Source organism: Anopheles merus, chromosome 3R (assembly GCF_017562075.2).
Source record: "Anopheles merus strain MAF chromosome 3R, AmerM5.1, whole genome shotgun sequence".
In the NCBI taxonomy this organism is placed as follows: domain Eukaryota; kingdom Metazoa; phylum Arthropoda; class Insecta; order Diptera; family Culicidae; genus Anopheles; species Anopheles merus.
The window spans coordinates 2,085,856-2,107,149 of NC_054084.1; the positions used below are offsets into that span (position 1 = coordinate 2,085,856).

At 49.0% G+C, this 21,294-nt stretch overlaps 1 protein-coding gene across 3 annotated transcripts in view; it reads right to left on the bottom strand.

Annotated features, from left to right (window-relative positions):
* LOC121595995 (laminin subunit alpha-1) overlaps positions 1-21,294 on the bottom strand; it is a 77,280-nt gene that overhangs the window by 27,080 nt on the left and 28,906 nt on the right. For all 3 annotated transcript variants that reach the window (XR_006005228.1, XM_041920525.1, XM_041920526.1), the window contains 6 exons: positions 19,422-19,787; positions 18,904-19,128; positions 17,311-18,839; positions 17,133-17,243; positions 16,860-17,040; positions 16,589-16,775 (listed from right to left, as the gene is read on the bottom strand). Coding sequence is in view for 2 of the 3 variants with exons in the window: in XM_041920525.1 (XP_041776459.1) it covers positions 16,589-16,775; positions 16,860-17,040; positions 17,133-17,243; positions 17,311-18,839; positions 18,904-19,128; positions 19,422-19,787 (2,599 nt within the window). In the remaining variant the exon portion in view is untranslated. The remainder of the gene's footprint in view (positions 1-16,588; positions 16,776-16,859; positions 17,041-17,132; positions 17,244-17,310; positions 18,840-18,903; positions 19,129-19,421; positions 19,788-21,294) is intronic.

Below are 21,294 nucleotides of genomic sequence, written 5' to 3' on the forward strand. Positions count from 1 at the left end.
TCATTACACCGATGGCCGATGGTCTGTAATTTTTGTTTGTTTTTATGTTTCAATTTTATGCCTCCTCAGCTGATAGCCGCCACTAGTAATCCTGTTTAATCTTTCGCTCTTTCGTGCCACGGTGCTTTCCATGCATGCGGGGTTTTTTTTTTGTTGCAATATTTATGCCTTCTTTTGTTGAACGCTTGGCAAACATTTCGTTTCACACCGCGGGACACACCGGGTCCTCTGGTGAGCGATTTTTCACGACCACAATTTTCTTTCACCCAATTAACGCACGGTATTATAGGGTGCTGCACCCAACACCCCTTGGGAACAGCATGGAAAGGGGTAAAGTGTCAAGAGCAGTTGAACGTTGCTGTTGTGTGTGTTTTACAAATAGAAGCCCTTACGGGGAGATTGAATACCTTCACAAATAGCAATTTAATGGTTTTGCGGGACATTTTGAGACACTCGATTTTAATCGCTTTTTTGCCCGCGAATTCACCGCCCCTTCCATTGACCCTTCTCCCAAACCGCATTGCCCATCTTTTTTGGCTCATTTTCGCTACATTTTTTCGAATCACACAATCGCACACACACACACACACATTAAAGTCCACCGAGGGACCACCACCTTTGAACCACATTTCGGGACGGGCGAAGGAAACATCAATCAGAAAATCATATTTCTTCGGTGCCGCGGGGTACGTTTTGTTGCTTCTGCCATTCCGGACCGGACTCTGGGCCCGTCCGTTCCTTCGGGGGGGGGGGGGGGGGGGCTAACGCAACTTGGCACTTGGCGGCGGTGTGCGGTGGCGATGACGACGACGACGATGATGAGGTACGCTTTGCCGGCGAGCTTTGCGGGCTCGAGGGCTTTTTAAGGTTTCCGAACGAGAACGCACACAGCCAAAAACTACAGATTCCGATTCTTTCCTCTTTTTTTTGTGTATTTGTGTTTGAAGGCTTCTGCCGCCGGCGAACGTGAAGCTGCAGGCTTGGAATTTGACGTTTAGATTTGATGTTGCTTTTCAACACTCATCTTTTTCGGAAGCACTGTATTTTTTCTGGGTTTGCCAAAGTCACAAAACCACCCGAAGGTTTGGTTCGGTGAAGGGTTTCACGACTTGGATTCGCCACCATTTTTTTGCTCGCCGAATTCAACGACCTCGTAACCCTCACTCTCGCACACTCAAACCGGATAGCACTTTTGCATGAAAGCCCAAGAATTAATGTCACAACATCACTTACACCCTTTTTTGCGCTAAGCACCAGCCCGCACTCACCACTGACAACCTGGTGCTCCGATAAGCGGAGCGGATCTTTTGCGGATTAAAACCTTTCTTGCTCTGCTTTTCTTCCTGCGCAAAGGCAGCGTGTATGCAGCGCGCAAGCTTCGACCAAAAACACGTGCACTCGCGACGAAGCTTACCGAACGACTCGCCCGTGATGAGAGAGACTCCAAGCGAGCGCGCGCGCGCCTGATTCCCTCGCGTAGTGCGTGCGTGCGCGAGATTCGGTAAGGGAGTGAGTTCCTTCACCATAGCGCGAGAGCGAGAGAAGGAACGTTTGATATGCGAACTGCTCGTAAGGGTTGGTTGGGGCCTTGCTGTACGGGATTCCCTTTTGCTGGGAAGTTGCTGGTCAGAGAGCGCTAGGTTCGTGGGCAATACTCTTTGGGAGAGTTTGCCCCATCGATGAACGCTTCGAAGTTCATCCGATCGCGATCGGGAGCTCCCCAAGCGCGAAATTCATTCGAATGCACCAGTTGCGGTTTATCTTATTCGAATTTAGGAACTTTAGAAGAGTTTGCTTTCAAAACCATTTAATCCTTTAATGTTGTGTACCTTGAGAAAACCATTCTGAGCGCAGAAAGATGTAAACTATTCAATACATTATCGCTTGAAATTCAATAGACAATTCCCAACAATGTTTGCTGCAAGACGACCCCTTAGCAAACATCAACCGAATCAATGCATCCCTGCTGCAACGAAGGCCCCTTTCCTCGTCCCCACCTTGGGTCCGGATCGACCGGTCGATGACAGTTTATGAATGGGCTTTGCGTGTTGTGCAATACCTCCAATACGCCCTTCCACCAAACCGTCCACTTCAAAAACCCCAGTCGGAACGGTGCTACAAAGTACGACGGTAGACACTGGTCCCGCAGGTGGACTTGTCCCCTGGAAGGAAACAGACAGCCCAGCAACACCATACAGCGACACGGGGGAAGGAAAAAAAACACAGAAATAAACATGCGACTCATGCCTCCCTTCGGGCCAGCCTCCGTGGGCTCGCCTCGCAATGGAAGGGAAGAAGTTTATGCACACAGCCACAAACCAAAAAACAGCTCCACTACCACGCAACCCAATCGGGTGACCGTCACCGGGGGCGCATACGGGTGGGCAGGAAGCTCAACGAAAAGCGAAAGAAAACCACCTTACACAGCCCACGCATCATTAAAACGAGACCCAGTTCCGCGAGTCCGCAAAAAAAAGGCGGCGCGGCACGAAACGGAGCGCGGCTCTCCCAGGGCTCACCAGACCGGGGCCGATTTGTTTTGTGTTTTTACCTTTGCGCTTGTCTTAAAGTTTGTGTCCAGTGGAAGTAGCAGCCAGTGGGGTAAGTGGGCTCCTTTGAGGCTGGCTTGATTCATTGACAAACGTCCCCTTCCCTGCCGCGAGCAGGAATCCGTGTGTAAAGGGTTTATGAATGAATGCATTTTTTATTGGTGAAATCTTCAAACTGCAGAGCAGCGTGGGACGTGGCTGCACGTGGGACACAAGACTGCCTGCCAGGGAAACACAATCGCCCCCCATCTTTTGGTGGACACACACCGATTAGCGCGTTTGTTCGAGTCGTCGGAGGGAAACAATCATCGGATACAGCGGCGTCGGTGCGTTAACGTGCGATCGTTGTCACTTTCTCTGGAACGGATAGAATTTCACCGAAAACAACACGACACAAAACATTATTCATTGGGGAAATGATGACTTTGTTTTGGAGTCACGTTGAACGGTTGTGGGATGTAAAGGGAGACCCGCATCAACAGCTGCATTTATCTTCGTTTTCTATCATTGTGGTTGCGGTAGGAAGCATCGAGTGTAAACATTTCGAAATGAAATTGAAAGTTTTCTGGATGGAAAGACGTCTTTAGACATTTAGGCCATGAATTGTGTATGGTAGATTGGAGTGAAGTTAATTCCAGTGCAAGGTTTTCGTGTGCGCCATTTCAGACATTATTATGTGTCAATGAAGTTGCCCTTTTTGTAAAAAAAAACCTCTCCACCACTCAAAAGCTGTCATAATTGTAAGGCCAGAAAGCGTGAGATTACCCTGAAGCTCCGTTGCAGCTTGTCGTGAGTCCCAACCCGCCAAAAACGTAGCGTGTTAGTGTTCAATGTTGGAGGTGAGAAAACCCGATTTCCGCCACCGAGTCTAGTGTGCCTTGGGCGTGGGCAAAAATTGGACCAAGTGCGAGAATTGGCCGCCTCGGCGCTGGCCTAGCCTAGTTCTTGCGGCAAATCCCACCAGCCACCAGCTCGCGATCGATCACCGATGCATTACGCGTGCGATCAATCGATGCCGGGCTGCCGCAACAGCACAGATTGACAGGTCGGTGTGAAATTTATTTAGGTTCAGGTGCGGTATGGGTGTTAAACATACACACAAAGATACTAAAAAGGACGCCGGATATGGTGGGCCTAACCCCTAGTCCACCCGTTTGGCCCCAAACGCGAACCACAAATAAGGAGACAACAACCGCGAGGACTATGACTCAATTTCGGTCCGCAACACACTCCTCGCGCTCGTGTGGGCAGTGTTGGAACATGTAGCGCAAAAGGAAGTTTGCTCTAATTGACACGGTTTCCACCGATTTGGACGTTGTTCGCCGGATTGACCGGTTGTTGGCGCGATTGTGCTGCTTTGTGTCTGTGAGAAGCGCTCATAAAGGAAGGTGTCATATATCTTGCAGGCAACTGTGTCGGGCTGATGCTGACTGCTTCGATCCCGATCGACGGTAACATCTCTATTAGAGTCACACTCAGTTTGTATGTGTGTATGTGTTGATCGGGGCTGCTCCTAATGTGCACGAGGCCAACATAAATCTCGTTACTTCGCCCATAAATTCCCGCACAGGGTTGAGGTGAGCAGAGTTAAATTTGAATTATTACGATCGAGCCCGCTCGATATGTTACAACCGAGTGCGGCATCGCCGTAGTTAATGCTGTGGTGTTGTGTTTACCTCTCACAGTCCTTCACGTTGTCTCCCTCCCCCTCCCCCCCCCCCCCCCCCCCTTTGTTGCATCACCTCCGGGCAGAGGGAGAGGCCGCGAGATCTCGGCAAATGCAGCGAGAGACTCTAAGTGCGCACGCTCAATCAAACGATCGATTCAAGATTCTATTCGAGCGCCATTCCAACCACACCCAGCCTGATACTGTCTTCCGGCTAGGAAGTTTCGCAAGTCCTGCCTGCACGCTTCTAGTACGGCAGGGGCCGCCAGAGTGTACGATGATTAGCATAGTCAACGGTAGGGAAGTTCCAACGGGGCCGAAACCGGGCGTTGTCAGCGCGTTGAAGTGTGTTTCCCAGCCGTGGTAGGCTGCCTTCAATCAGAATCAGATGCGCGAGATCTCGATGGCGTGCAAGCAAATTTGTTTGCTATTTGCCAAACCCACGGAACCACGGCTGTATTGTGTACACCACCAACCAACACATCCAACCAGCATGCCCGGATCAAACCGAAAAGGCGCGGGATTGCAAACGGGGTCCGCGCGGGAATTGAGCGCATAAATCATCGCAAAAGTCGTTTATAATGTCGTTTAATGATATGCTCAAAGTAAATATAATAACCACTATCGAACGAAATTCCTGCGGGATAATTTTGCCAGATGCATTTTCCACGTTTTCCGCTTCTTTCTTCTAAAGGGGAATGGTGGGTGGTGGGGGGGGGGATGATTTGAGCTCGTTCCCCTCGTGCCCCCCGAGAACGGGCAGGTCAACGTAAAGTCAAAGAAGCGGAACTGCACGCGTTACGTTCATTGGGCGAAGTTGGGTGATTGGGCTCTCGACGACGACGACAACAAGGCGTCGTTTGCGTGAAATTGAGTCGTTGATGGGTAAATTATTCAGAAAATATGACGCGTTCTTAAACGCTAGAAGAAGTCAGAATGGCAGTGCCTAAAACACTGTCAACATGTTTCACAAACTCTGAAGGTATGGAGATATCTTTAAATAAGGCAGGGAAACATTTCAGCAATAGACTTGTTATTGATCATCCAATATATCTGGAGCAAAGGTCACTGGACAAGTGAGGACTGGAACAGGCAACAGTCGAGAGTGTTCCTTATACCAAAGAAGAGAGCAAAATGAGTTCTAACAGGCTAACAAAAAGGAACCAAGAATTCTAAGTGAGCAGGAAATGTAAACACCGCAAGAAAATGGAGCAAATTATAGCACATTGTTCGTAGAGGGAGCAGCCGAGGTACACGTTACTCCACTCCAAGTTGTCACGTTCAGCACCAAAGAGATACGTATTCGTATCTTGTGCATCTTATCGACAGAAAATTATTTTTTAAAAAGCCTGCCCGCTTATCTCCCTATCATTATCGTCATCGGCATCAGCGAATGTCCAACGATCCTGTTCTTGTACTTGCGCTTGTTCGTGTGAGCGTTTTTGTTCCTTCAGAGCATTATTTTTCGTATCCCAAAACGTAACCAGCAGAACAGAAGATCAACGCTGTGCCGTGAGCGGAACTCGTGTTTTTGGACTTTCCTTAGACGTCCGTTGGATTTAGCCCAAACCAAGACGCCGAACGATAAGACGAGACCGACCGACCGAGCTGTCGGCATGCAAATTATGATTGAGAATCGGCGAACGGCGAGGTTATTGATTCTTCTGTTGGAGTTACCTCACAAGACGAGCTGGAACACGGGATCACAGGACGGTTGGCAATAATGACTTTATCCTTTGGACTGGGGGCATGTGCTCGGGGCGCTTGAGAGTTTGTTATTTTATTCTCTGCCCTGCTTTCAGGATGGTGTTTACATAATGCGAAAAATGAATTGCGTGCTGGTAAAGGTAAATTATCAATTTACCAAGAAGGGTTTGAAATTTTGATGGATTATCTGGCATGCACATTTCTTTTTCGTTTGTTTTTGTTGGAGCATAAAGCTGCTTTCTTAGAGAAATGCTTACAAAAAGTTAAAGTTTGAAGATCTATGAGGATCTTATACGTCTTTCACTTCAATATGCTCTCCTCTCTCAAGTAATTGAAGTGATCAACCTATATGTCAGTTGTCATTAACACTCTTTCGATGGGCCTCATCAGTTAAGAGCAGACGGCAAATCATTCCAAAGCTTATAATTAGCAGCTTGTTAGTCGGTGCACACATTTCCACCCGATCCTTCAGCCACTCCGAGGTGCTAGAAACACTTATTCCTTCGCTCGAAAAACCCGCCTGGAAGATGCGCCAAATGCGAAGTGCTGCAACGCGCCTCCTCTCAGCAATTAAAGTGCAGTTAGCGACGCTGTTCGGTGCTGTTGCCGCGGCCTCAACTTGATTCGTTTTTGACGCCGCGGTCACACGCCAAAAAGGCGCCCGGGCTTAGCACCCGGGCCCGACACACGAACCGATCGAGCAAACATGCAAACTGGCAATGAAGAGGATCGGGAATCGAACCGGTTGGAAGACTGCATTTTGTTTTCATTGCCCGACGCGATAAGCATACCCTTTCGCAGTGGTTCGATTCACTGGAAACGGTCCCGGAGCAATATTCTCCTCCGTATTGGCCGCACCGAATCTAGACTAGACTAGAGCGTCACTATTGCGTGACTTTGGGCAGTCACCTCTAGCATCTCGATTGGTCAACGATTTGAAAACGGAGCGTGTGCAATCCGGGGCACGATTTTTCATTTGCCATTCACTGCACTGCCGCCCCGCAGATGCAGTTGTAAATGGGTTTCCATATCTTATTCGCTTCTAAACCGGGTGACCGGAGGACAGCCCCCGACCGCGGTGTATTGGCATTTCGTGACGCGTTGATTTAGTGCGATACCTAAATCATTTAATTTCCTTCACTTTTACGATCGGCAGAGATGCTTCACCCAATGCGATCAAATCAGTTCCATTAGCGGAAAACGCACGCAACGGATTTGTGAGAGGACCTGAACCACATTGGTGGTTTGAAAAAAGCACTATAATTGTGCTGATGCCGTATTATTTATGCATTTAGTGACACAAATAAGCCTTCCCAGTGACAAAGTAGCGATTCTGTACCGGAAATGAGCCAATTGATTTGAATTTATTAATTTTTATTAGCTCATCAAACCAACCCCAGAACGATCGCAACGGAAACGTCAACAGATGTTTACTGCGCTACCCAATCGATGATGATAATTCGATCGCTTTCGAGGTAGCTCTCTTGGTAGGTGCTACAAGGTGGGCATAATTTTACGATTTGTGTAACCAGTTTGCACCTCAAACCATTCCACCAATCGTTGATTAACGAGCCACTTATGCCACCGTGTGCCGTATCTCGCCCGCGGGACTCGCCGTGCGCTGGCAAATGGATTATTTTCGATCGTTTGCAATAAACTGAACCGCAGGGTGGTGGTGTGATGATCTTGCCATTTCTGCAATCGCCGGCCGAGGAAGATTATTAACGCAATTTAACCACGCTACGATGATACTTTTGCCACCTTCTCGCAGTTGTTGAGCTGTGGGAAACGATGCACACGGCAGCAGCACTATTTGCATTCTGGACTGGTAGGTGCGTTTATCTTATCGTCAAGTACCGCACTTTGTTAGATCGCTTTGATGCGGTGCTGCCGTGACCGTGAGTGTGTGTGTTTATGGTTGAAATGGGCGAGAGTGTGAATGCTAAGCAGCATCTGGCAGGCAGATCCAACTCCTACGCAAGCCAACGCAGCTGAATAAATTCCGCCCAGCGAAGAGGCTGCAAATGCCACTGGAAACGAATCGTTTTCGCGCTTGCACGAACTTTCCCAACGCACAAACAGCGTCTTCCAAACGTACTCCAACAGCGCTCCATTCAGCGTCGGTGCTCGGTCGGTGCAAGCCAGGATGCACGGGAGATCATCATCATCTGCAGCAACATTTCTCATCCCTACACCTCCACCGGCTCGTGAAAGGTGTTGAAGATGAAACGACTCCTCGATCGCTACAGCCAGAGAGAAGGAGAAGATCATGCTCTCACCTAGAGCAATTCATAAATGTGCATTTAATGCGCACCGTTGTGCAGCGTGTTGGAATGCCCAGCAGAGGAGTGGAAGAAGACGGTACAGCGATCCCCTAAACAACGCCATCAGCTGGCCGCAGCGCAAGATGAGCGCAGCGCCGGTGGCAAATATTTACACGCATAACTTATGCTTGCTGGTTGCTGGTTTGCTGCCGTCTGACCGGACTCCTTGCGAGCCGCTTCCGGCGATGGTATGATTGAGCAGATAAGAAGTGCCACTCGAGGTGCCCACGGTTGGTGAATATGTCTCTTTTTATACATGTCTCTCCCATGCGGGATCGTTGTAGCCTTTTGTGCTCTGTGAAGGTACCTTTGTGCATCGCTTCAGCCCGCAGATGAGCAAGCAAATTAATCACATTTATTTGATGACGAAATAATTTGCCATCGTGTAATGTCCCTCCTTATGATAGCAGTTGCTTTTTTTCTGGTCAGCCAGTGGAAATGTAGAAAGGAAATTTATAGGCTCGATTTGTTAAACGGAGACGTTTTTCGTTGCTTTGTATCGGGTGAAAGTTTGGTAGTCTTTTCCAGCATTAATCCAAGCTATATCATTATTATTTTATCAACTCGGAGAGAAGATCATGCCTTCCCTGCATTTATACCAGCCACCTCGATCCAACCGTTCACACCATTCATTTGATCTTCCTTAATCTTAAGCCGACCTCGAAGCTCACTGCCTGCTCCCGAGGCAACCGATCATTAGGCATGTAATTAATGTTTTACCACGGAAAATTAATACCACTCGACAGTGTACAAAGTGCGCACTCGCGGCAGTCGCGTAACCAACTGGCACCGATGCACCGATTGCAACGACACACATTGCGGCCCACACAAACACCGGATCGACCGGGCTGCTGCTACTGGAACTCGGCGGTCGCTCAGAGTCTTTTGGATTTGGCCTCGATTCGGAACGGCAAGGCGGTAGATCAGTCACCCGACGATGAAACCCCCTAAAACAGCCCCCAAATCCGTGTGCGGCTCGAGGTTATAAATCATTTCTCACAGGACATGGTGGGTCCCTCCAGTCCCACACGCACCTCTCTGTCGCTCGCACAGTGCAGAACCGGAATTCAAGCGGTTAATTTGCGATGGCGGAACGCCAAATTCTGCCCCAAAACTGTAGAAACACTAGCTCCCAGCGCATAAGGCATAGAATCGTTGCGGCCTGTGTCTGCGCCTTACGCACGCTTCTAGCGCGAGCATTAATTAAAATCCACCGCCGCAGGAATGCCTCCCGCAACAAGACACATAATTAATGCTGTTTAACACTCCATTGGCTCGGCATTTCGCGGGAAGGTCCAACCCGCCTGGCTGGATCGATTTGTTTCGTCACGTCGTGGGGAAGGATTCGTTCCGAGGAGCTCCCTATCGAATGCGATCTTTGCGCGTGGTGCACAAATCATCACGGTCTGCTTGGGAAGGGTCGCAAAAGAAATGACCCTTGGGAGGTTGTTTTTTTTGGGAGGAACGACTTTCTTTCCAAAGGTCAGAAGGTTCTTTTTGGAAAGTACTCTGCCCAAGCTGGTGAGAGATAAATCCGATTACATTATCAGCAGGATCGCGTTCAGCCCACCTGGCCAGCACGTATGTGGCTTGCGAAGCGTTAAGCTTTCAATTTACGATCCTCAAACTGATGCGCAAATAAGATTCGTTTAGCGAAAGGTTAAACGGTTTGAGTAACTCTTTGACTTTTTTCCATTCGCAATGAAGGTGACTGGTACATTGGTTTTTGGACTGACGTTAAGTAGGATCAAAAGCGGTTTAAAGTGCATTTTCCGCCTCCGGTAAACGATCTTTACGGTACGATATTTCAAGCATGCAATAAATACTTTTGGAACCAATATTCTAAATCATTTGAGCCTCTTCAAACATCCACACAAAGCTTCGTCTTCGTCGTGTTTTTTTTTCAATCCGTTTTCTCCTTTCAACCAGTTCGCTGGCTTACTGACCCAATTATCCAACCCTTTATGGTACAGCCGCCCGGCTCGATTCTAACATGCACCGGTTGTAAAAATGCACCGTTCTCCCCCAACCATAAAGATCAAGTTGATTTTTTCCGTCACGAAAAGCGCGTCCCTCCTCTTTGCTCTCCCCTCCCGACGATCAGCTGCAAAGTGGAAACAAGTTGCAAATGATTTATCCCACCGCAGCCGCCGCCTTCACCGCCACGCTATTGCCGCTTTGATATCCCGGTTTTTCGGAGTCGTTGAGCGGCGATGGTCGGAACACTTTTTATTACCTTTCCCCCCAAACCGAAACCGTGACGCTGCGGAACCACGGGGATTCCGGCCTTTCGGATCCGGCCGATCCATGGCAGCATATATCCCCACGCTCTCGGGCAGCCTGTTCCGTGCCGGCTTCGTCGTTGGCGCTCGTCGGGGGTGAGTAGTGAGTACCATGGGAGTTGAACGACAACAACAGGTTTATGCGATGATTTATTCCGCACCGTAAAGCTCTAGAAATCATGTGAAATGATCACACGCAGCGGCCACGGGGGCCACGGTGCTGCTGGGACCGTACCGACGCGATCGCGAGATTCATTCATAAACGTCTAATCAACGATCGGAACCCATCGCTCAAGGGGTCGGTTGGGGGAGGTACTCGGGCAGCTTGGGGGTGCCCATGCGGGGTGAGTTATTGAATGTCTGATCAGAGTTTATTGCACATCATCCATCTGGTGCCAATTCTAAGCAGCAATCATTGGTCATTCGTAACACAAAAAAATGGCATAGTCTGTTCTAATCCGGTCGGTCGCGATTATGCTGAACATGAGCATGGTGGTATGTAGCGATTTATAAGCGAGACAAGTGCTTAATTAATTTAAATGTTACATTTGAACCGATTAACCACTGAGTCCGCCTGGAGCTAAGGCGACTGGCGATTATGATTTGTTTAAAGTGGAATTCACTGTTTTTACCCCCTTCACAAGACGCCCTCGCGATGCGATCCACCGACCCAGACAAAGATCACTCAAGGTCTCCCTGCCCTGCATATCTCAATCAAAAAAAGGGCGAGTAAGGGTGAGATTATTTTTTCAGCACCCTGTAACGGGGCCGTCACTCGCTTTTTTGTTACCTTCCATCGCACTTCTCTTCCATCTTTCGCCCTAATCCGAAACCGCCCGTGACGGTCCACCGGGGTAATGGAATAAATCAATTAGTACAACACACGCCACGGCAACCCCCCACCGTAATGGCATCGGTTGTGGAATGGGCGGAGAAAGAGAAGGATGGAGGGAGGGTGAACAAAAACAAAATAACGAAAAAGCCATTTACGATCGCACCGGCCCGATAATACGATGGGCACGATCCTTCAAACTGCACAGGTCACCCGATAGATATGGGGGAGGGGTGTTTGGTGGATGGAAAATGCAGTCATAGGGAACGTGTACACCAAGTTCCCTGTTGGAGGATAAATGGAAATAATTCAATCGACTCACGATTTCCATCAAACCAAAAGCACACTCGTCAGGCGGTCCTATTTTTGCTTTACCATGACCACCGAAAACAAAACGAGACATTTCAAGAATTTCCTAGAGCGAACGAGGGAGAGAGAGAGTAGAAGTGCTGGAGAAGGGCTTACACATTCGTTCGAACGACTAGAAATGTTTCTAGCTTTCGTTCGGGAAGGCCTAAAAGGGGATGTATCATCCTGTGAGGTTGTTCCACTAATCGATCGACAATCTCTGCTCACGGACGGATTGACATGGCTAGTTTCTGGTTCGTGCATGTGTTTGGAATAAGAATTCAGCATTCACCTGCACAGGACTTTGGGCTTTTGATGCAACACCCCACCCACGAACTCGCCCCGGGCACGGCACGCAGAAAGGGACGCCGTTTGCACGAGCAGGATATAAATAACGCTAAAAGTGCCATAAAACAAACTGTCAGGCGCGATCGCGGAAAATCGCGAAATTATCACCAACGCCACCCTCTGTGGCCCGCTCGGTCGGTGGCACACAGCAGAAAAAACAACGCGCAAGTGTGCAAGTGTGCACTAAACTGCACTATTCATGCCCCACCAGCCTGGGTGTCTTCCCTTTCGCGGTTGCGTTCCACCAGACGCACGGAGTGAACCATGGTGGCTCCAATTTGTCTGATGATGCGATTAATCCCATTTCCACCCCTTGGCTGCACAACCTTTTTACACACACACACACACACACACACATGCACACCGAGTTGGCAGTCAAGATGCAGCAGCCGGTGCTGTTTTGTTGCCGGTTTCTGTTTTGCTGAGAAACCCCCCCGGAGGGGGTTAAGAAGGGACCAGGGATGCGCCTCATCCTCTTCTCAATTCCCCCTTTTGCGGTTTTTGTTTTATTGCATTTTAATGTGCAATTTCATAACGGATTCATGCGGCGTTGCAACACTGGGTGACACTAGCGATCGCCGGCGAGGCCGTTGTTGTTGTGTGCGAGCGAGCGCGCGTGCACGCCAGGAATTCTGATCAGCTGCAGTTGCGGGCTCGCAACTTGTTGACAGCAACCGGGTGAGGGTACGAGGACAATTGGACGATCGAGGTGAGTCTTCTCTCGCTTCTCTCTCTCTCTCTCTCTCTCTCTCTCTCTCTCTCTTCTTGCACGCACATAAATTACCATTCGGAATTTATCGCTTGCAACAGCCGGAACAGCAAACGGTGTCGTGCACCAGCAGCAGCAGTCGGCCGGTAAGGTGCAATTGCACTTCTGCTGGTGATGATGATGTTGAATTGCTCCACCGATAAAGGAGGACTTGGTTGGGGATGCTAGGAGGATGGAGAAAGTGGATTAAATGCCTCTTTGTTGCATTCCGGGCGGGGTTTTAGGTTGGGCATGTAACATGACGTGCAAGCAGCTGAGATTAAGTCGAGCAAAAAGTACGTCTTGAGGCAATCATTACTGGCTGAGTCAGCGATGTCGTCATTCAACGTTTTTTGGCAAAGATTTGTAGCTCTAAAACTAAATGTTGATGTTCTGCTCGATGCCTTTGAAAGTTTGTTTCAACTTGAAAGTAAATATCGTTTGATGTAGTTTTGCTCCAGATAAATCGGTCAAGATCAGCGAAGCATTGATGCTTTTATAACCTACTTGCTACGCTGAAATAATACCTTTTTTGTGATCATGATTGCATATTTCACATTTCAAAGTGCGAAGAGTAGCAACACTTTCAAAATGTTACTGTAAGTTTATGCAAAAATACAAACATTAACCTTTTACTTGAAGGCAAACATTGCTGTACAAAAACATGACCGGTTAAAACACCGCAGTCTCACCGACTAAGCTCCAGGGTTGATTTATACACTGTGATACAACTGAGAATAGACCAGTTCAAGTCCGCGGCCGCCTTTCTTCTCAATTCAACTGCCATCAAACCAGCGTAACCGGTGATGAATCGATTGAAAACCATTTGAACGCGTCCAACCGGAACGCCGCCGTCGATGATCGCGATGCACATCTTCAAGTAGTCAACGATCGACTCCCGGCAGATGTGGGCCATCAAGAGACTTGTGCGAAAGGGATGGTTTTTACCTCCCCATTTCGATTACAACACGCCACTGCCCCGGAGGTGTCGGACCGGGGAAAAGAAAGACCTTTCCCAATTCATGTTCACCCAATTCAAGTTTCTTCTGTGTTAATAAAACTCATCTTTATAACGTCCGATTTGTACTGCAACATTCCGCGCGGGGTTTCTCCGCTGCTTTACATTCAAATTGCCCCAAAATAGAAAGGTTATCATTCGAAAGGGAATGAAAAGAAAAGTGTGCTCCCTCGGCTGCGTGTGTCGAAGACCCGGCTCCTCTCGAACGACAAGCTTTTATTAATTTTATTCAATAAAAATTCCGCAAAGTCATTAGTTTCTAATTGATTTATTATTAATTTTCATATCAATAGCACACGGGAGCGGGAGCGAACGAGTGAGGCATAAATCCGGATCCGCCAGCATAAGACCCAGGGCGTGCCGCCGCCGCGTACGCAGGATGATGATGATAAAGTTGTACATTTTATAAACTTCATCCCCTTCCTTCTGCTTTCCAGCGAGAGTCTTTCTTGGGGCGCGCGCCTCAGTTCAATTAATTGAGGCACAGAGAGAAGAAAACAGAGGAAGAGAAAAGAAAAACAGCCACGTCAGGGTTCCCCGTCCAGTACGCCGCTCGATTCGATCGATTTTCCCTCACCACGATAAGTGACCGCATCCGGGGACGCACGACCAGTCGGACGACCGGCCGAGTCTAGCCCGGGCCCCTACGTCTACGCAAGCACAAAGTCTACAAAAGCAAATTACTCATCACACGATGATGGCGCGACTAGGCGCGACCTCCGAACCACCGTCCGCTAGCCCCCCCTTAAATCATCCCTGTTCAAGCACATTGACCACACACGACGGCGGACGGTCGTTGTTGAACGGGAGGTAAATTGCCGCCAAGACTACCGTCAAGGCTTTGTCGGTCGGGACAACGTGACGCGGAGTCCGCTTGGATCGCGATTAATTTTCCCAATGAGCCGGCACCGCGCAACAACACAACTTGCCACCACCTGCCCCCACCACGATTGCGTTATCTGTTGCTTATTGCAAGTGGTGGGTGGACAAATCAATCGAGAAATGCCGCCCAGATCGATACTACCGTACACGCACCGCCAATCGGGTCGAAACGGCGAGGCTGACGGTTTGTTTGCGGAAGCAAGGTGTCATGGCTCAAGGCGAGTGCCCATTTGCTTACCCGAGCTTGTGAGTCAACCATGGGGGGGCCTTCTTCTGTGTTGACAAAGCGGCCTACGCAAATTTGGCAACCCTAAAAAGTCAACAGTCCGTCAACGTTGTGAATTATTTGTCCCAAAAGCGAAGGAAGCGAAGCGCAAGCGGAATTGACGGAGTCGACGACCAGGCAGAAACGGCACGATCGTCCGCGGCTTCTTGATATCTCGATGGATAACGCTGATCTGTTTGCTTTTGCAGCTTATTACAACGATCACACCGACAAAAACCGGTTCCACCGTCATCGTTTCACGTTTCGCACAAAATACATAAACCTCCATCAGCCAGCAGCCAGCCCCATAACCAAACCCCAAAAAAATGAAATAAAAATCACCCAAAAATTGGCGATCGAAGTAAAACTTTTTAATTAACTCGCAACGGCTCGTCGTCGTCGTCGCGTGGTGTTGGACACGCTGGCGCTAAAAAGAGAAGCACGAACCGATCGCTGACGCTGCTGCCGTTGGGACGATGCTGCTTTGCATGCTCCAGCAAAATAATTACCCCATCGATCAATCAGCCAATTTTATGGTTCATGTCTCGCATTCTGCCCGCTGACCGGACGGCGATGCGCGATGTGATGTTTGTTTACTTTGCCCAAGAATGAGGATGAAAGCAGTCCGTTTTTTTTGGGGGGCCACAAAGAAGAAAGAGCATTTTTTCTGCTCTGGAAATGGTTTATGGAGTATTTTCGCACACTTGCATGCTGCACGAACGATCCGGTTGGGTTAGGAGTGCAGGTTTTAGGGAGGATTGCTTTTGGTCCGCACACGGAGAGATGCAATCAGCATATTAACGAGAGAGCTGAGAGGAAGCATGTTTGGCATTTGTTCGTTTTTATGGGACTTGCGGATGGTTGTAAAAGTTTGAGTGATCGGTTTTATAGCAATCAAAGCGTTTGACTTATTTATTGCTGTTATTAGCATTAGCGATCTCTGCTCGTACAGCAATGTTTCAGAAGTAAGCTTGCTTTTTATTCCAAAATATGAAACTTATTAATTTGTTATCTTGCCGTGATAAGCCAATGTAATCCAAACGACTGCAGAGATGCTGCAATCATTAATTTACCCCATGGGCAACCACATCGTCGGTTCAGCACCATCTACTCCGGTGGTATGGATTTAATAACTTCATAATCAATAAATTGTAATCTACGTAAAAGGTAATAACGATAACAATAAAATTAATCTTGCCGCCGCGACTGAAGATCGTGTGGTGGCGCCTCTCGGAATACCGTATGTGAAAGCATTCTACATACGATCAGTGCACGATCCATGCCCTTGCACCAGTTCTCCAGAGAGAGAGAGATAGCAAAAACACAACGTGATCGTGTCTGTGTGTCTGTCGGGGAAGTGCATTTTCATTTAATCGTTTCTATCGCTGATGACTATCGACAGCAAGCCCCAGAATTGAGTCGTTCCACTGATGGATGCCGATGCTTCCCAGCACGATCTCGATCGCTGTTTGAGTTTGCATTCGTTTCGGTGCATGCTACCCACTTCCGTTGAGATCAGGGCACGAAAGCGACGTCAGCTTCATCGAACTCTCCATCAATTTACCGTGCTAATTTGTTACGGCTTGCAAGGGAACAGAAATCAATGTAATGCCACCTACCTTCACATGCACCCGGCTGCTCGTCGGACAGCCCGAAGAACTCTTCCCGGCAGCGATCGCAATGGATGCCCTCCGTGCCGACATTACACTCACACTGCCCACTCACAACGTTGCACACCGTGCTGGCCGATCCGTTCACATTGCACGCACAGGCCGGACAGTCTAGATCTAGATTGCCATAGCCCACCTGCGGACAGCGGAGGAATACAAACACACAACAACGACCATGGTTAAACCGCTCCACGACAACGATTCTCGGGGCGATACTTACATCACACTCGTCACAGCGTCGGCCACCGTAGCGCGGCTTGCAGATGCACTGGCCCGTCGTCACGTCGCACACGTTCTCGAGCGCACCCAGCTCGGAGCAGCTGCACGGCTCGCAACTATCATCCGGAACGCCCCAGTAGCCGGTTTTGCAACGCTCGCAGCGCCAACCTTCTGTATTGCCACTGAAGAAATGGAAGAGACAGACGGGGGAAACAAAAACTCGTGAGAAACACTTTCAAGGGCTCAATGGCGACGTTCCTCTCATCATACTTACACACATTCGATGCATTCTCCAGTTTGAGCATTACAAGGCCCTCCATGACAAGGACACGGCAGACACTGTCCACCGATCACCGTAGGCTCACCGTAGTACCCATCGTCACATCTGAAAAATTGTAACTCCAATTACGCTAGATCTCACTTCACAGCTTCCTCAACCACCTTCTACTTACAATTCACAGTGATCGCCCGTGTATCCTTCCGGACACTGGGTACAAACGTATTCCGAAGGATCGGAACTCCCGCCACGAGACTGACAGTTGGGCGAAAAGTTATTGCTGGGACTCTCCAGCGGACAGGCACATCGCTTACAATCGTCTGGCCGTCCAAGAGTCGCATTGCCGTAGAATCCGGCCAGACATCGTTCACAGTTTGTGCCGACGGTATTGTGCAAACAGAGACCACACTCGCCCGTCTCGAGATCACAGCTCGCCGCATGCCCATTGCACATCGAGCAGGGAATGCAGCGACCGACTCGTTCGTGCGTGACACTGGTTTCGTAGATGCGCACGTACCCAAAAGCACACTGCTCACAGGAAGTGCCCCGATAACCCTCGGGACATTCGCACAGCTCAATAAACCCGGAGCTGCTAGCAGATGAGTCTGTTGTGGAGTGGGATCCGGAAAACAGATCTGCTTGCTCCAATACGCTTTCCACCTGGTCGGTGTGATAGGTTCCACGCAGCAGTACCACTTCGACGTCCGTAAGAACTGCCATGAACTGGGAGCGTGTGACGGGATCACCATGATACTCCGTTCGTCTTAATCTAGTGATGATATCCTTCACCGTGCGCGGCACGTGATACCAGCTGTCCTCCTTCAACGGTACCGTGATTGTGGCGCCTCCAGTCTCATCATAGCTCTCCTCTCCATAGGCTATCTTCATGCCATTTCTACCCACCAGTATCAGACTTGGACCGACCGTCGGCTTACCACTCGTATCACCACGCACCGTAATCCAATCCATCTTGAACGTTAATTGTGATCCATAACTGCGCAACAAATTTCCCAGATATCCTTCCGGTGCCTTCCAGTAAACAGCTTCCGTTTCGGGCATCTCAAACATACCGAACACCAGGAATCCTGTGTCGTTGTCCTTCGTAGGCACAATATGCTCACTCATGGCCAGATTGGTAACCGTCCAGCCTTTCAGCGTTGTGTAGCTGCTAGTCTCAACGTGCGCCACCGAACACTTGGTCCCGACTCCAGAGCAGTAACACTTGAGACATCCATCAATGTGATCTTCATCCAGCGCAAAATATCCTTCATCACATCGATCACAGCGCTCTCCGACGACGTGAGCCTTGCAACTGCACCTCTCATCGCATTCCCGCCCCGAAAGTGTGCCTCGTGCATCACAATCACACCGAGTGCACCGATCGCCCGAATGTCCTGGCAAACATTCCGTGCACTGGGCACCAGTAAAGCCTTCCAGACAACGACACTCTCCTCCAATTGGGCTACACTCTCCGACCGCTCCGGGAGACGTACAATTGCACGGAAGACATGGTTCTGGATGGTTTGGCAGACGATCCATTGGTCGGTAATAGCCCGGAAGACATCTTTCACAGTTGACGCCGGTTGTATGGTGGGTGCAATTCTGACACACTCCTCCTCCACTCATTTTCCCCCGAATGCTCAGGCTAAGGTGTTGCTCATCGACAAGCTTATCGTAGATGCAGGACTTGGCATGACCATGGCACTGAAACAATAGATCGGGCTGTTAATATTATGCTCAAAAAGAGACCAATCAATCGGTTACCTACTTCACACTTCTCGCACTTGTTCGCTGCGACCGGAGTTCCGATGCGGTACGGTCGTTGGTTGTAGAGGGGACAGCATCGATCGCAATTCGCTCCACAAGTATTATGCACACACTCACACTGCGGTTCGTTGTCGATGTTGTTGTCCATGGTTTTGCACTTCGCGGCATGGCCAGAACAAAAGCATCGTCCACCGATCCGCAATGATCGGATCGTGTAAAAACTTCGCTGTAAGAATAAACAAATTGTTTGTTGATGAGTGTTTATATCGAAACATCGTTTCAACGAATACAGCATCTCCCGTGCTCCTATGAGTATGCAATCCGCTGTACATTGAAAAGAGAAGTTAATAAATCGAAACATTTCACGCTGCTGAAAAATTTCGTGCACATGAAATATTTCATTTTAAACAGCTCGTTGTCAATGAAAAGGGAAATTGCGTATTGCCCATGGAAAGCAAAACACCCTTTTCCCTTTATTTCGTTAATAAAAATCAACAAACCCCAAATTTATTCACTCACCTGTGCCTCTGCGGATTGCATACGCAGCAGCCGTATCCGTACATATCGCGCTAGGGTGAAATTTTGCAGCTCAGGCGAAGTGATCATTTCACTCGGCCGCCCGCTGATGATGGAAAGATTGATTTCTCCATTTTCCAACGGTTCCAGCGAGGAAAACTGTGTCGAACAGATCACCTCGGTGTCGCTCTTGAAGATGTAGTTCGCGGTGTACGCGGGCAGCCCGAACCGCTCCCGGCACTCGGTGTCGTCGGCCGCAAAGTACTGCCACGCATCGTACGCCCGTCCGTCCATCGATTTTTCCAGCACCCAGGCGGCGGGCAGGGGCGAAATGGCGGCACGCATCGTGAAAAACACTATCTGATACAGCTGGAAAGGATAGAAGCGAACGGAACAATATAAATGCCTGAAATGCGTTTGTATCAGCGTGTACCCGTTCACCTGAAACTGTTAACCAGTCAATGCGAAAGGATTTTGCAGAGATGCATTCCAATTATCCCATTCATGCGAATGGGGGAGGTCGGGCGAATTCAATGTGCAATAAAAATGTACTGTAAAACAGCAATTGGCAGGCCGGATTGCACGTTCGCCAACCGCATCGCATCGCGGACGTGTTGCAACATTGGAAAAGTATTTTAATTTGGCATGGGAAGAGACTTGCGGGCGGTCGTCTGTTGCAATTTTGCCCGGGAGTTCGCGAGGAATTTGTGTGCAATCGCATGATGGGAAAATGTAACATAACACTAACATGTTCTCCGAATAGTTTCTCTTTCGTTAATGAGCAAATAAATGATGTTTTAAAAGAGGATTTATAACAAAAATTAAGATTCATTAAGATCGACAATACCAATTGATTATCGATACCCCAATCATTCCATTTTGGTGAACATCCTCGCCTAAACTGTCAGAAGTACATGATTTGTACGAGTGGCATCATGTTCAATTACTCTCCCAATCATTTCTTGCTACAAAAGCTCTGCTCCAGCTATGGTAATCACTGCCCAAACAGGCTACCAGCCGATCGGAAACACTTAATTGGCTCACAAATAACACCCACGACACTTTTCCTACTTAGGTGCGCTTCGAATCCTCCGCAAACCGTCGCGTATCGATGCATTCGCGGTGGTCCACCGATCGATCCACACAAAACCCACAGCGCACGGGGTGAAACCTACAAATTTGCTCGTTCTGCTCTCCTCACGACGCTGCGGGGAAATTCGTCTCGAGCATCGCGGTGCACCAGCGGTTCCATTTTTGGTGCACGGGCACATGGTCATTATTGTAAAACAAAATCAAACCAGCCCCGTTTGTTGGAGTCGCGACGCCATCGGCTCGTGAAGTGCTCTGGAGATCTGGAGCAGTATCGGAACAAGGGGACAACCACCATTCCACCCAGCGCTAGCTCAGCAGACCGGCTCGAGATGGTGGGCACGATATTGCCTAGCAGAAGAAAACTTCCCCTATTGACTAGAGCGGTAGATAAATGTGCTCCGGGTTGGGGTGGCCTTTATTTTGAAAATAATTAGCTCAATCATAATGCTGAGCCTCCGGTGGGACGCCCTGAGGAAACCCGGCGCTGTACCGAGCAATCGCTCAAAGGCAAAGGACACTAAAGAGGGAGCAAGCAAGTCAGAGCGTTTTTCATCCTATCTAGCAGACCTGTCCCTCGAGAGAGCGCTCGGGATCGCAATCTGTAGCGCACTCAGCACACACACTCGCAGAAACACACGCTTAAATGGAACGGATGCTGATGCACAAAAGTCGTGACATTCTCGCAAGCAAACAATTATTTTCTAGCCCTTTTATGGTCACAATTTAAAGGAGAAAAGTTCACGTACGAATAATGCGCGGCTGGAAATCGTCAACGAAGGCAGCC